Here is a 15,631-nt window from a genome sequence, read left to right as displayed (position 1 = left end):
GGGGGGGGGGGGGGGGGGGGGGGGAGGGGGAGGGAGAAGGGATAAAGGGAGGGAAGGAGGGAAGAGGGAGAAAAGGAAGGAAAGAGGGAGGGAGGAGGGAGAAAGGGACAGAGGGAAGGGATGAGGGAGGAGGGAGAAAGAAAGAAAGGAAAGAAGGAAGAAAGGAAGGGAGGAAAGAAGGAAGGAAGGAAGGAAGGAAGCAAGGAAGGAAGAAAGGAAGGGAAAAAAAAAGAAAGGGAGAGAGGGAAGAAAAAAGTTATTTTCTCATTGAGGGTAGTTTTGAATGGAGACAGCTAACTACCACAGTGGATAGAAAGAGTGCTAGGCCTGAAGCCAAGAAGATCCCGAGTTCAAATTCAGCCTCAGACACTAGGAATGTGACCCGGGGCAAGTTGCTTAACCTGTATGCCTCAGTTTCTTCATTTGTAAAATTAGGATAATGATGGGACCTACCCAGAGCCACTGTGAAGAGAATCCTTGTAAAGTGCTTTGCAAATCTCACAGCACTCTAGAAATGCTAGCTAATACTATTTCTCCATTCCTTACTCCTACACTTCAATTTCCAATTCTGACTTTTATTCCAGGACTGAAGCAAAAGCTTCATCTTCTAACAGGAGGCAATCAATCTCCCTTACCACGGATCTAAGATTGGCTAAAGAGTAGTTCAGAGAACTCTGCAAACATGGAAGTCCCTCCCACTCCCCACAGGTGAACAAAAGGAAGGACAGTTACTGTTTAGTTCCCACTTGACTATACAGTCTTCTGCATCCCATCACCTAAGGATGATTTGGTTAAGGTAGATGAGTAGTTAATTACACCTGAAAATTGACTCTAATCTGAACCTGAACACTGGCTCTTTTCACCTCAAATTTACCCTCATCTCGATCTTTCATCTTATTCTCTCCAACCAAGTGTCTAGTATTGTGATCTTGGTCAAGTCATCTGTAAAACGAAGTTTGCATCTAGATCTCTAAAGTCTTGTTAATCTCTAATGTTCAGAGGCCATAAATTGGCTCGTATTGCTAATCATATTTCATCTTATCCCCTTACCTCTGTCTAAAATGTTAATTACTGAATTCAGAGAAGACCTGGGTTCAAAACTCATTCTGCTGGCTACCACATATTTGATCTCTGGTGAGTTTATCTTCCCTCCTCTCTGTTTACTTATCTGTACTGTGAGGTGGTTAGAATAGATGATTTTAAAAACAAACAAACCCTTCTCTTCCATCTTAAAATCAGCACTCTGTTTGGTTCCAAGGCAGAAGAGTGGTAATGACTAGGCAATGGGGGTTAAGTGACTAGTCCAAGCTCACACAGCTAGGAAGTGTCTGACGTCAGATTTAAATAAATGACTTTTAAGATTAAAACCAGTGATTACAGAAGCCATTCCAAACTTGTTCCTTCTCCAAACTTTCCCATTCCTCTTGGTGGCAACCCCATCCTTCCAGTTACCCTGGTTTGTAACCCTCAAGTCATCCCTGACTCTTCCCTCTTCCTCAACCCACATGTCCTATTGGCTGCCAGGTTTTGTTCATTTAGCTTCAACTTCTCTAGCATTCATCCCTTTCTTTCCAAACAGGCCCTCTTTGCCTCTCCTCAGGACTCCTGTAACAGCCAACTGGCCTCCCTGACTTGAGTCTCTTCCCTTTCCAATTCATAAGCTCCACAAATCCCAAACTGATATTCCTCAAACCCAGATGTGACCACGTCAGCCCCTTCTTCGAAATCTTCAATGGCTCTCTGTCACTTCTAGGAGAAATCTCACTACAATCTCACCCTGGAATATAAAACCCTAGAATACAGAATATATCATCTTAGAATACCAAGGTGGGCTCCCGACGACCTTTCAAATCTTCTTTTATATTAACCTCCTCCTCCTCATGGACTCCCCGCTCCAAAGTAACCTGTGTAGGACATCCCATTTCCCACCTTTGAATCTTTGCATAGAAAGAAGGAACTGAGAGCCCCAAATATTACTTTTTGCCTTCATATTCCCAGGTTCTGATGCAGTCCTGGCATAGGAGATGGTGTTTAATAAATGCTTGTTGAAAGATTGGTAGGAGGTCCCTCATGCCTGGAAGGCACTCTTCTCCCCTCTCAGAGAATCCTCAGAGAAAGCACTCCATCAGGCCCTACTTCCTACATGAAGGATTTCTTGAATCCCCTCAATTATCATTCTCTCTCCCTTTTGAAATGACGTTCTACACGATTCATTCTTGTATTATTTGTGGGAGGGCGGGGTTCCTTTCTTTCCGGTCTTCCCAGTACCTAGAAGGTCTTGCACATAATTGGCTAAACTTAATACACGTTGACTCCAGCATCTCACTACATTGAAGGATTCCAAAGAATAACTGGAGACCACTGGCCACTCGCTCTCTGAATACCGTGCAAGCTGCCCTTTAGACGGTTCGCTCAGGATCTTTCTGAAAACACAGACGTCCTCTTTGAACCATGATCTGGAGATGGGAGTGAATGACAAATCACATCATCTCAGAGCAGGAAGGAACCTTGGAGATCTGTCTAGGCTAAGGAGTAACTAAATGGTGATTCTGTGTCCAAGGTAGCTGGCAAGTAGTTGCCCCCAAAAGAAAACTGGTCTCAACATTTAAGTAGTCCTTTTAAGGTTCTCAGAATGCCTTATACACATCACATCCCTTGAGTCGATGAGGCAAGTAGCTAGTAAAGGGAATCCTCTCTAAGGCATACTCGGCAAGATGCCACTGGATTTTTGCAAGAAGACAGACTTCTGATTCCAGAGAATTCATTACCCACTAGAGCATCCTACTGGACGGCTCGTTTCCTTACACTAAGTCAAAATTTGCTTTCCAAGAGCTTCTACTTCATTTGTCCTACCTCGGCCGTCTAGGGTAAAGCCTTGGCTGAAGACCCCTAAATACTTACTGGATGGTTTAAATGCTCTTAGGACAAGTAATCATAGAAACAGGTATTTAATCATTGGCACGATTATGAAATAAAATACCAACCCAAGCCCTGGGGCTATAGGCAGAGGTTTCGACTCCTTATCTGGGGGAACGAGCCCAGTGCCTTGCACACAGAAGGAATGAGTGGCATCAAGTGATCCTTTCTTAAGAGGCCAGGATTGGATCGAGTCACTGGATTTTGGTTTGGTCTCTGATCTTAAAATGAAAGTACTTATTCACCCCAATCTGATCCAACAAGCATTTATTTAGCACTGGAGATGCAAATGCCAAAGGAAAAACAGTCCCTGCCCTTAAGGAGCTTACATTCTACCGTGTACATACATCTGATAAGTATAGATACACATTAATTTGAGGAAGGAGGGAACACAGCTAGGGAGACCAGGAAAGACTTGGTTTAAATGACTCAAGCTTAGCCTTGAATTTTCTATAGGTGAGGAGGAAGTGCATTCCAGGCATGGGGAACAGAGGCAAGAGAGTCCATGACAGGCAAGGGCGATGATGGGAAGTTAGCCTGGAAAGGTAAGCCACAGCCAGTTTAGGAAGGCTTTGTATTCTGTCTTAGAGGCAATGGGGAACCACTTCAGATTCTTGAGCAAGGTAATAACCTGGTCAGACATAGTTTTGGTAGATTTTGAGGGCTGGGTGGAGGATAATTTGGAAGGGGGGGGGGGGGAAGAGAACACTGGCAACTGGGAAACTGGGAACCTGCACCAGAAGTCCCAAAGGAGAAGCAATCAGGCCACAAGAATGGTGAGAATCTACAACTCTAGCAACTGACTGGATATGGGGGGCATGGAAGGAAAGCCACATCGATCTGGTCCAGGTCCCTTATTTTAGAGTTGGAGAAGCTGAGGCCCAGAGGGGAAGTGACTTTTCCAGATTTGAGCGTTCGATTTGTGTCTCCCCAACCTTAGTGTCCTCCAGCAGCATGGGTCCTGGGCTTATCAGCAGTGAAGCAACAGGTAGGACCCAGTTCCCTTCATTCATTCATTCATTCATTCATTCATTCATTCATTCATTCATTCATTCATTCATTCTTTGTGAAAAGCAGCAAAAAGGATACCGGGTGAGTTATTAGGAAGCTGGCAAAAACAGGGCTGATTTCCCTGGACTCCACATGCCATCACAAATTCAGGGTGAGCTTAGGAGACTTTGGACCCCAGGGGTCAGCATATTCCCAGCGGAGCCGAACATCAAGCCTAACGAAGGAGGTAAGGAAGGAAAAGAGGGGGACAGCATAGAAGGCAAAAAAGGATAAACGATGGCTTTTTCCAGTAAGGATTAAGGCACTACCAATTGCCTCAGCTGCTGCTGAAGGATCCTGGTACCACAGGTTGCTGACGAGGTGTCAAATGTGGGCATCTGGCCCAGAAGACCCCGGAGTGGGGTCAAGGCCAGATTAAAATGTAATTGGGAAATCATAAAACAAAGAAAAATATAATCATAGATATTACATTTTAAAACCCAAGTCAAATACGCAGCCCTCGGGAATCCTCATGTATGGATTCAACAATGAATTTGTCCCCAAAAGCATTTAGCTTGAGACTTTATCATCACCGTAACTGAAGTAAACTGGAATATGAATAATGCAAAATCCCTTTTTGTAGGTGCCCATTAAAGAACACAAGAAAGATAAATCCAGGGTTGCCCATTTTCCTTAGAAAAAGGTGCTTCCAGTTTATGAAACCAACTAAGATTTATTTACTTTGTTAAAATGTGGCTCAAGCGTTGTGGTCTACATAAAATGCCTTCAGAAGACCATTTTCCAGGGAACTCTGAGGCCCAGCCAATACAGGTGGGTCCACTATAGCATCCTGTAATGTGGCAAAGAATCACTTGGCTGACTGCAGTCGCCTCCTAATTGGTGTCCCTGTTTCAACACTTCCCTCTCGAAGTCGGCCTTTACACAACTGCCAAATACTGAGAATCCTGGTCTTGTCCTGGGCAAGAAACTTTCATGGCTGTCTCCTGCCTCTATTTTCGTATGAAATATAAACCGTTTAGCCATTAAAAGCCTTCAGGATCTAGAATGACTTGACCTCGTCCATTATATGGCCTGGCCATCGCCTGCTTCCAGCACCAAGGCTGGAGCCGAGCTCCAGGCCTGGAGATCTCCCCTTCCTCACTTTCCCCTTATGATCCTAGTTGAAGACAACTCAGGGGCCCCCTCCTGAGAGGCCTTTTATGATAACTCTGCTGGTGGGAGCCAACAACTTCATCTGCTTGACATTTACTTCTTCAGTCTAGTAGAATGTAAACGTCGGAAGGCAGGAATAATGTTTGTCTTTGGATCCTCAACATTCGTCATAGTAGGTGCTTATTAAGTTTGTGTTGAATGGAACTACTTTTCTGTTGAGGGAGGGAGAGGAAGCAGAGGAAGCCCATTAAGCCAACAGATATCATATGCAAAGACGACAGTAATAGCCCACATTTATATGGTGCCAAGCTTCTTGCTAAGCGCTTTACAGTAATTATCTCTTCCTAATCAGAAAGAGAAGGGAAGGGAGCAGCTCCAGATGGGCACAGCGTTTGGATGGAAGCACCAATGCTTTAGTAACTGGCTGTTACTCTCTCTTTTGCTAAGCATAGAGAAAGGACATACACAGGGTGATGAAAAGCAAAATTAAGGCAAACCCTCCTAGTATTAAGTCCCTAGAGAGAACTCTTTCAATAAAGCAAAGGTGGCATCCAGAAAGCAACTTGATAGTGGCTTTGAAGACGCAACTCTGTGCATATTCACGGACATGCTGGGCGTGATTAGCTTGGAAAGATGAGGAAACTTGGAAACATTTTAATAAAGATGCATAGAATAAGCTGCCAACAGTTAAAGATTAGTAAGAAAGGCATCAAATGGTACCTAGTAACTTCTTCACCAACCTTGCTAAGTATCAACTACTTTGTTGGCAACTCAATCCCTTTAAGGCCAAGATCTGTGGCCTTCGAGCAGTCTTCCTTCCAAATTTCAGGCCAAACCTATGTCTTGGTTCAGACCAAATGGCCTAACTATCAAGGTTGGAGACAATATGCTCAGGTATGTAGCAGCATCATCCCTCTTTCCATCCACCTTTCCCCTTCTCCCTCAGCTGAATGTCTAAGGGCAAGAAGTGACAGTAAATGTCACACCTTCATACCAGGGTTGCCACTTGGGTGATGGAAATAATGAGCTTCCCTAGTCTGTTTACAAATCACTTATTACTTGATAGAAAAGCCCTTGGAATCAGGTCCCAGAAGACCAATTAGAAAGGAAGTTAAGGACCTTTCTGAATTATAATGAAAGTCCTGGGAAAAGGCAATTGGACTTTTAGGGAGTCATCTAGTCGAAAAACACAAAACGAATAACCCAAGACATGATGCCACTTAGTTTTAGCCTAGGGCTCTTTTTATTCAAACATCTATATTCGTGGTTCTTCTGAGAATTCATACTACATGGATAAAACAAGGAAACGGCACTATGAAAAACTGATTCAAGAGGGGGAGGCAAGCATTGCTTTCTTTTAGTTTGCAACCTAGCCCCAACTCTTGTCTTTGTGCACACTGGCTAAGGCGTTTAGTTCTCAAGATTAGTGCAAATCATCCTGCAGAATGAGCCACGATGACATTTTGGGAGATGTAATTAAGTATTTTGCCTTAATAGGCTTCAGGAAAAAAAAAGTGAAAGGAAAAATCTTTGGATAATCTTCAGAGGAGACAACCTGCCTGAATGAAAACTTGGCCAGCACTTAGTAACTAATTTTGATCCTCTTAAAAAACTGAGAAAAGCGTTTCATACTTACAGTTGTACCTCAGTACAGAGGATTAGACCACTGTTGCAAGCCTCCTTCGAGAACAGATATCACAGATACTACACAGGCAGAGGAGAAATGACAAATTCCTTTGGAATTCCTAGACGTCTGCTTTGTGTCCAGAGTTTGCTAAGTTTCCAAATTAAACTAACCAACACTTAAACCAGAAACCCAAACACTTTTCCCTCCACTTCCCCATTTTCTGTCTTGTTCCTCTCTACCCAGCCCTGAAAGTATCTGTAGATTATGTTGGAACTAGGTTTCCAGAGCCTGTCTGCTGCCCTAGAAAACCTCCAGTCCAACTCTTGCTCTCATTGGGAGCCCTTTCTATGACAGCCAGGACTATCTCACATCAGAGGGAAAGTAGGACTTTTCAGCAGATTTAGGGACCATGAAGGATCTCTATCAGTCCTGCCTAGGAATAAGAAGGAAATCTTATTCACAAGGATGCTTTTTTTTTTTTTTTTTTTTTGAGAGGGTGAGAAGAGGAAAAGTTGGGATTACAGATGTTAAACTAGAAGGGACCTCAGAGATCACCTACTTCAATCCTCACACTGAAAAGATCAGGATATTGAGGATGGACGAAGTGATCTGTCCACTATCACACGAGTGGCCCAAGGTCTCTAGGCAAGGTATCACTGTGATTTAGGAATGGCCTCAACTATTTCTTCTAACAAAATTTGGTAAGAAAATACTTAAAAGAAAAACAACAACCCCCCTAAAAGTTTAAAAGCTTTAAAAAAAATGACTTTTAGTAATAAAAAAAAAAATCTCAGCTCCAATTCTTCAGTTTCCTTAAATCAATCCAATGCAATGAAAATACAATTTTGGATTTTACTGTTATCACCCAGAGAATTTCTATTTCATGATACTGTTGCCCTAAGGGGGAATTTTGCTACTTTTCTCAAAGTGAAATCCTCTAGACCAGTGATGGGCAAACTTTTTAAAGAGGGGGCCAAAGGAAAGGAAATGCTCGTCTGTCAGTCTGTTTCTAAGGCAACTCTTTGGAAGTTTCATTGTATTGTATCCTACTCATTGTCTTTATCAGATCAGGAATAACGGGGCATAGTCGGATAGAGCATTTCAAGGGGCCGCATCTGGCCCGCAGGCCGTAGTTTGCCCATCACTGCTCTAGACACATTAAGAAAATAGTGATATTGCTGGAAAATCAGAAGTCACCATGCATACAATGTATAGTTTACAAAGGAGCAAAAACAGTACGGGCTTCACTTCCCTGTGGACAGTTACCCATCCCACCTCATTTCATCAGGAAAACATTTGGCTCTGAACTCTAGTGCAAATGGAACAAGATACACCTTTATTGATGTCCTAACAGAAAGCACATGAAAAATGACAGAATCCCCCAGGAACATAGCTAAGACACTCACTGGCCAGACCAATAGTCTGACCTAGAGCAGGGTGATATGAAAATGTAGCTAAAACAAATGCCAATATCTATCCACTTGCTCGTTTTTCCCCTCCCATTAGTCTTTGCAGCATATTTCCATTCAAACAGTATGAGAGAAAATCAAACAGTGGGATGACAATAATTTTAAAAACCAAAGCAAAAAAGAAGTGAGGACACAAGACTTGGAAGAGCTTAGGTTAGGAAAAGGCTATTTTTCTATGTATGTGTACCTAAATCTAGACACACACACACACACACACACACACACACACAGAGCGTTTTTCTATCAGACACACATTCTGTTCATCCTGGACTGACAGGGCATGAAATACGTTTGCTAAAAACAATACCCTATAGAAGGAATACCGTCACCTTTGGATATTCTGAAATGTTAAATTATTGTTGAGACTGTCTTCAATAGACTGACATGTTGGCCTCCACTGTTTAAAAAGCACAAATAAAAAAATGGCTTTTTTCCATTTTCCATGAAATTCTGAGGAAGAGGAGTGAATACTAATAGTTTCTAGGGATTAATTCACACAAAACCAAGATTGCTCTAGGATGAAGGGGGAAAAAAATACCTGGATTGGAGAGCTACAATTTGAAATCCTAGAGTAGGGCAGTCAGGATAGTTCACCAACACCAAAGAAATTCAATTGAACAACAGTCTTGAAAATGCTTTATTGAACTGCGTGTCTTATTGTAATGTGCAGAAGATGTGTTTGAAAAGACTACAGCTTGAAAATTGTTTGTGAAAATCCTCAACAATCAATAAAAAAAAAATCCCTACTGGGGTTAACTGCTAGGATAACCAAAGGCCTGGTGTAAAAGCTTTTCCTTAAAACATTTTTCGTTGCAGAGACTAAAGAAAACAAACCTATTATTATGTGGAAATCACTGGAATCTGAAGCTTCCTTAGGAAAATGAAAATAAACCTTTTTTGGACATGTGGGGGTGACCTTTTTTGGGGGGGGTTACGTTAAGATTAACATACACGTCACAGTTCTTTTAAGAACACCAGTGGGTATTCAAGTCTGTAATTTAATTCTAAAATGTTCGAATCATTACAGAAATGGAAGGACACAGAAAAAGAAGGCAAATAAAAGGGCGAGAGAAGGAGAGGAAGGAAGAGAGGAAAGGGAACTGGAACAGACATGATTATGGATAAGCCTAGTTGTCATTTTTCAGAAGCTGTGCGAACTTTGTTTTAATGTCCTAAATTTACATTCCAAAAAAATTCCCTCCCCTTCCCTGCCAACCCCACCACCCCGTCCCAACTGCTGTCCCTGTCTCAGGTAGATTATGAAAGTCTACGCACAAAAAAACCCGCTGTACATTTTTTCTCTCTCTCTCTCTCTCTTTTTTTTTTTTACATAGAGGATTAATAATATAGGCATGTAGGTGGCATGATTCAATTAAAAGGCTTTTACTTTTTATGCCAGAAAACCCCAATAAATAAAAGGTGCTGAAGTTAGCATGAAGAGTTCAGTTGTAATAGGTTGACAAAGTCTGGGAAGTCAAATCCTCCAGCTCGCCTGGTACTCACAAGTCTCCGCAAACTAGGAAGCAAATACATAAATAAACCAAAATGTGATCGAGCAGGTGAGGCTTTAAAGAACTAAGACAACATAATCCAGGTTAACTTTGTTGAACAGTGAATAAATGAATTCATCTACACCTGAATAAAACACGTTTAACAATCGAAAGAATTTAAACAACCGCCAAAAGTAAAAACTTTGAACAAACATGAACAGGATTCGATTTTGAGGGCACACAGACGCCCCTGCAGCAGATTTCGGCCGTCCCGTGCTGTGCTGTCTTCTCGGGGTGCGCTAAAGAGGCCGGACTCCCGGCCGGCAGGGCCCCTCCGCCGCACAGCGGGCGTCCCGTGCTCGAGGCACAGAAAGGAAGTTGGAAGTCGGACATTATTCAAGAGCTACTCGGCCGGCGAGGCCAGCACGCACGCCCTCGGCCGGCCGTAACCTTTGAATAATGCTGGGGAAGCTTTGGGTCTGTATGGTTTGACTCCTGGTGTTTAAGGTTTTCAATGACAAGGTCACTAAAACTCATGCACGCTGCAAAAAACCTCATGCAGTAGTTAAGGTAAACCATCCAAGCAGTTTTTATTCATTAATATTCATAAATACACACAGCAGCTTCATTAGAGATTTCAATTTCCTCTTCAGTTTGAATGTGGAGTATTAGGAGCCTTTTGCATGTCAAGGTACAGGAAGCAGGACCACCCCTGCACTGCTACCTACATTTACCTGCTAGAAGTAAAAATTAGTTAAGTGGAAATGATTATCATATATATTTTTTCTCTTCCTTCTGAATGTACACAATGTAACAAGAGTGACAGACCTGAAATTACAATCACCAAAACAAACCCAAGATAGTTGTTGTCCACTTTCATTGGCAAATACAGCACAGAGGACATTGTCTGCGGATTGGGGTGTCATCAAAGAGGAGGAGGTGGAGGCTCATTTCCTTTATTACTCTCTTTTAAATTTAGGTTTTCTAAAGCAACATCTAAAGGCATAATATCTACACAGCCCATAGCACCAAAATCTGCAATTTCCCCCCGTTCATCCTCATCGGAGGAGGAACTTTCTTCCCGCATCAAAGTGGACAGTAGAAGCTCTTGGACAAACAGGCTACGGTCTGCCCGCTCGCTTTCCATTGACTGACGTTCTGTTTCGGACATCTTGGGGTCATTTAACCTGCGTGACAGCAAGAGAAAACAGAATGGATCAAAGTTGGGCCGTGACGGGAACCCCTGAGGCCGCGTCCCTCTGCCAAAGCTGGGAGCGGCCGGGCTCTAGCAAGGTGGAACTTGGAAAACGGGGTTCAAAGGGCGCAAGAATGGACGCTGGAGCCGAGGCCAGCCCACCCCGACTTCCAGTCCCCACGTGCCGGGGCTCTGAAGGCCCCCGAGAAGCCGCTCCCGGAGTGCCTGGGCTTCCTCCGGGGCCGCCAGAGCTCCCCGGAAGCTGGCACGACGGGACGACGCTCTCAGCCGCCTTCAGAGAGCCGTCCATGAGCGTGTCCTGGGAGAGCCCATCCCCGAGAGCCCCGGAACCAGGAGCCGAGCGGACCCTCGCGGGGCCTCCTCCTGGGCTGCACTTAGCACAGCTTCTGAGCCCAAGGAGCGGGGCAGGCCGAGACGGCGCCAGGCTCGGAGCCGGGAGGGCCTGGGTTCAAATCTGGCTTTCCCTAGTCACCGTCTCCCAGGAGACTCCACTTCCTTTAGGTAAAGCTCTGTTAGAAAAAGTAAATCCACCCGCAGCGCCTCATTTCATGGGACCCCCTTTTCCTGCGTCCCTCTGAAAGTCACGTCCCTACGTGGCTGCGGGCTGGGCTCTGCCCTTTAGCCGCCTTCCTGTGCCGGGCAAACTCTCTGACAGTAAAGGGAAGGGCAGCCGAGGGGACAGAAAATGCCTTTGGCACGACTCGGGGCATGCAGACGCCCCTCTCACCAGGAGCACAATGCTGCACGATGAGCCCCAGGGACGAGAGCGTCTACACTGCGCTGGGATGAGAGTGTCTACACTGCGCAGGGACAAGAGCATCTGCACTGCGCTGGGACGAGAGCATCTGCACTGCGCTGGGACGAGAGCGTCTACACTGTGCAGGGATGAGAGCGTCTACACTGCGCAGGGACGAGAGTGTCTACACTGTGCAGGGATGAGAGTTTCTACACTGCGCAGGGACGAGTGCCTACACTGCACTGGGAGGCCGCCCGTCTCTGCTGTTGGGGAAAGGCAGAGTTAAGTGGTGAGGACGCGCCAACACATTCCATTTCTAAAGACAAGCGAAGGCGGCGGAGCTACCTTGTCAGGAGAAACTGGGAGTTCTGAACGGTTTGCTGACTGTTCTCTGTACTGGTCGTGTTGGTGGTGGCCGTCGATTGTGTAATTGTCGTGGTGACGCTGCTCGCGTTCGTGCGCCGCGTGGCGTTGCGGGCCGTCTCCAGCTGCTGGCGCGCGGCCTGGGCGTGCTGGCGCTCCAGCTGAAGCTGCATCTGCAGCTGCTGGAGCTGCGAGGCGGAGGGGCCCGAGGAATTGAGCTGTCCTCCCGCGGAACGTCTCACTCCTGAGAGCTGAGAGAGAAGCTCTGCCAACAGAAACGGAGAGTCTGTCATCCGGGCCCCTCGTGGAAAGGGGCGCCAGGCGGGCCCTGCGAGAGAACGCTGAGGAAAAGCGCAGGAGAACCCCCACACGCATCTCGGGAAGGGGCAGCGCAGCGGCCAACATTGGACCCTGCAGAGGCTTCGTCTGGCGTTCCTCAGAGCCACAAAGTACTCTAGCCTGGGAGGAGGGGATTTAAATTGGCCCAAAGAAAACATTTCCAAGAAGGGCCTAATAGCATGTTTCCCAGGCTGTGGGTGGATCACAGATCTACAAGGAGGTCCTTAGCCCTCCCACCATGCCTCACAGCACTTCCATTTTGTTTTTCAGCTTCAACAAAATTTTCAGGGTGACTCAATACACTCAATAAGCAAACTTAATTTCTGAAGACTATCTCCCACCTCTATCTACTGTTTTCCAAATGTATTGCAACACTACTGTTATCAATAAAATATAATTAATTTAAGAATATTTCTGAATTCATAATAGGTTCTTCATCAACTACTTTTGAATTTTCAAACAATGAATACTAAAAGTACAAATATTATTAAGCATCTATTGATGTTAAAACCCTTTTTCACTTGAAAACATTGGATATTCCTGAAAGATTGTTTTGTTAAAGCCATAGCCCCATGAAATGATTTTCTGATTCCCCACTATTTTGGTTTATGTATCTTACTGATTTTCTCCTGCAGAGAAACAAACAAGATGAGCAGAGGGGGCAGCTGGGTAGCTCAGTGGATGGAGAGTCAGGCCTAGAGACGGGAGGTCCTGGGTTCAAATCTGACCTCAGACACTTCCCAGCTGTGTGACCCTGGACAAGTCACTTGACCCCCATTGCCCACCCTTACCATTCTTCTGCCTTGGAGCCAATACACAGGATTGACTCTAAGATGGAAGGTGAGGGCTTAAAAAAAAGGTGAGCAGATTTTGTCCTTACATCATTTACATTGGGAGCTCAGCAAAGGAGCTGGCATACAGTGGGTGCTCTAAAGAAGGCTGGTAGGTCTTGACTTTCCTTTCTGAATCTCTCTCATCCCCCCTCCTACCCAGTGAGCCACCCCCATAAAGAAGAATAAAAAGGAGGGGAAAAAAACCCAGTTCAACAGAACTAAGCACTTTATCAAATACGTCTTAGAGGGCCTGCACTGAGAACAAGACTTGAAAATCTAATACTAGCTTCACTGGGGAATCTTCGTGTGAATCGTTGGGGCAAGTCATTCTGCATTCTGGGCCCCTGGGTTCTTTACTCAGGTCTCTGCCCTTTCTAGAACTGAGCTCCACTGGGGTTCATGGTGGTGCTGGAGGTCACGGCTGGAACCATGGTTTAAAAGGACATTGCTGAGGCGAAGCTTGTCCACAAAGAGGTGGCTAACATAAAGAAGAGGCAGGATGAGAGCCTGTCAAGGGAAAACACTGAAAAAACAGAGAACGCTTAAACCTAGAAAAAAAGAAAACGCCCTCGTCCTCAGCTCAAACCAGCTCGAGAACCAAAGGTCTGGTTTTCAGGGTCAGCACTGACACCTTCGAAATCAGCAAATGATACCAATCATGGCTTGAGCTACTGTCTAGCTGACTTAAGAAAGTGATGGGAAAAATGTTACTGTCACAAATTTACCTTAGAAGTATATTATGCATACAGTTGATTTTTTTCCCCTAGAGAGCTGGTTGTTAACCTTTTAATAATAGCCCACGGCTGTTCTTTTCAGTTATCTGAACAGTTATTGTATGGAAAAGGGTGAACATTGTTCTTAGTAGAAATATAAGTAAGTCTAGCAGGAAATAACTAAAGGGGAATAAATTCTGGTTCAAATGCAGACAGAATTTTCTGACAACAAGAAAGGCTCAAAATTAAAAATAAGCTGCCTAAGAGGTGGTGAATTCCTGGAAATGCTCTAGCCAGAGCTGGTTGTTCACCCATTGATGCTGCAGAGGAGATTCTGATAAGGGGTAGGAGGTTCCCAGAATCTTGGAACATAGAACTGGAAGGGTCTGAAGTGAGAGCTTCTTTCTGAAAGATCAGGAAGCCGAGAGGACACTGGTAAGTGGCCTAAGGGAAAATGTGGAATTCTAGTCCAAAGACTCTGGAACCCAGTGTGGAGCTCTCTCTCCCTCTGCCAGGATCATCTCTTCCCCAGCCCCTGCTGTCTCTTCACCGTCTTGGGCAGGTCCAGATTTCTCTTCCCAGACTAACTTCTGCCTTTTCAACTCTGACAGATGACCCCAGATGTCTGTCCAATATCCCTGAATTCCTAGACATGACCTTCTTTTGTTGGAGCTGAGAAGATTCCTGCTTCATTCCCTGCCAGGCTCCTAGGATTCACTTTTGTCCCGCTGCCCAGCTTGTCTTGACCCCTTCTTCCTGCCTTACACCTACTCTGATGCATGGATGGGTCTGCCTTGTTGTCTGCCCTGTCTATTACTGGTATGGGCCTCAGGGCACCTGTGTAACTCCCAGCTCCATGGACTGACAGGCAAATCTGGATCACAGAACCCCAGCTTAGGAAGAAACGCCTTAGAAGGCCATCTCATGTAGCCACTGCCAAACAGCCTGGTCCTGATTAATAACCCTTGGGCAGAGATGCTTCAAAATCAGGGCTCTAAGAATGATAGTTGAACCATTCTGGCATTTCACAGGGCCTCCCTAAGAACACCAGAATTTTGAGATTTAGCACCACTGCAGAATTCTGACTCATGTGAGGAACAGAAGAATCCTCAACATCAGTAGTAATAGGAAACCGAGGGGTCACTCACTGCTGCCTGCTCAAGGCAAAGGACACTGCACTCCCTGTAGTGTGAAATGAAGGTAAAGGCAAGGCTCAAGTAGGTCCTCTGGTTCTTTTCTGGAGTCCCTGGCTGTGGCCCTCTCACTTTCCTCTCCATTGCTCACACTTTTCTCCCTTTGTTGGGCCTAATGGGGTCTTTGCTCCCCAATCTAGTACCAATTGTGGCAATTATCCCTTCAGCCCCTGGTTCAAGCAAAGTTCAAAGAAGGTTGGGAATAGAAGACAGAAGGTTTTGTGGAGTAGAAAGGACTCCTGTTTCACTCTCTGCAGGTGGTCGTCGTCTGTCCTTTGCTCCAGTAGATTCATGAAGGAGAGGAGAGGCAACTCTCCACATTCACTAGATAGCCAGGAGATGGAGGAGACAGGACAGGGCACCTGGACTCAAGATCCGAGTTCCAATACCTTCTCAGACAGACTAGCTGGGTGATCCAGGGCAGGTCATTTAACCTCTATCCCTCTCAGTTTCCCCATCTGTAAAACAGGGATAACGAGAGCCCCTATAGGGCAGGCCTAGCAAACCCCATCTCCTTTTGAACTAATGTCTGGGAATCAGTCACCATCTTTCTGGACCCCGGCTGTATCTCTT

The 15,631-nt window shown here is 45.2% G+C and overlaps 1 protein-coding gene across 1 annotated transcript in view; it reads right to left on the bottom strand.

The window, feature by feature from the left end:
- Positions 1–8,810: 8,810 nt before the first annotated feature.
- The window catches only part of KCMF1 (potassium channel modulatory factor 1), a 130,400-nt gene continuing 123,579 nt past the window's right edge, over positions 8,811–15,631 (bottom strand). Inside the window, exons 7-8 of the mRNA XM_044659305.1 lie at positions 11,963–12,245; positions 8,811–10,852 (exon numbers count right to left, since the gene is read on the bottom strand). Coding sequence (XP_044515240.1) covers positions 10,591–10,852; positions 11,963–12,245 — 545 coding nt within the window. The 3' untranslated portion in view covers positions 8,811–10,590. The remainder of the gene's footprint in view (positions 10,853–11,962; positions 12,246–15,631) is intronic.

Source organism: Gracilinanus agilis, chromosome 2 (genome assembly GCF_016433145.1).
Source record: "Gracilinanus agilis isolate LMUSP501 chromosome 2, AgileGrace, whole genome shotgun sequence".
Taxonomy (NCBI): domain Eukaryota; kingdom Metazoa; phylum Chordata; class Mammalia; order Didelphimorphia; family Didelphidae; genus Gracilinanus; species Gracilinanus agilis.
The sequence above is the reverse complement of the archived record's forward strand: the minus strand, read 5'-3'. Positions and strand labels throughout refer to the sequence as shown.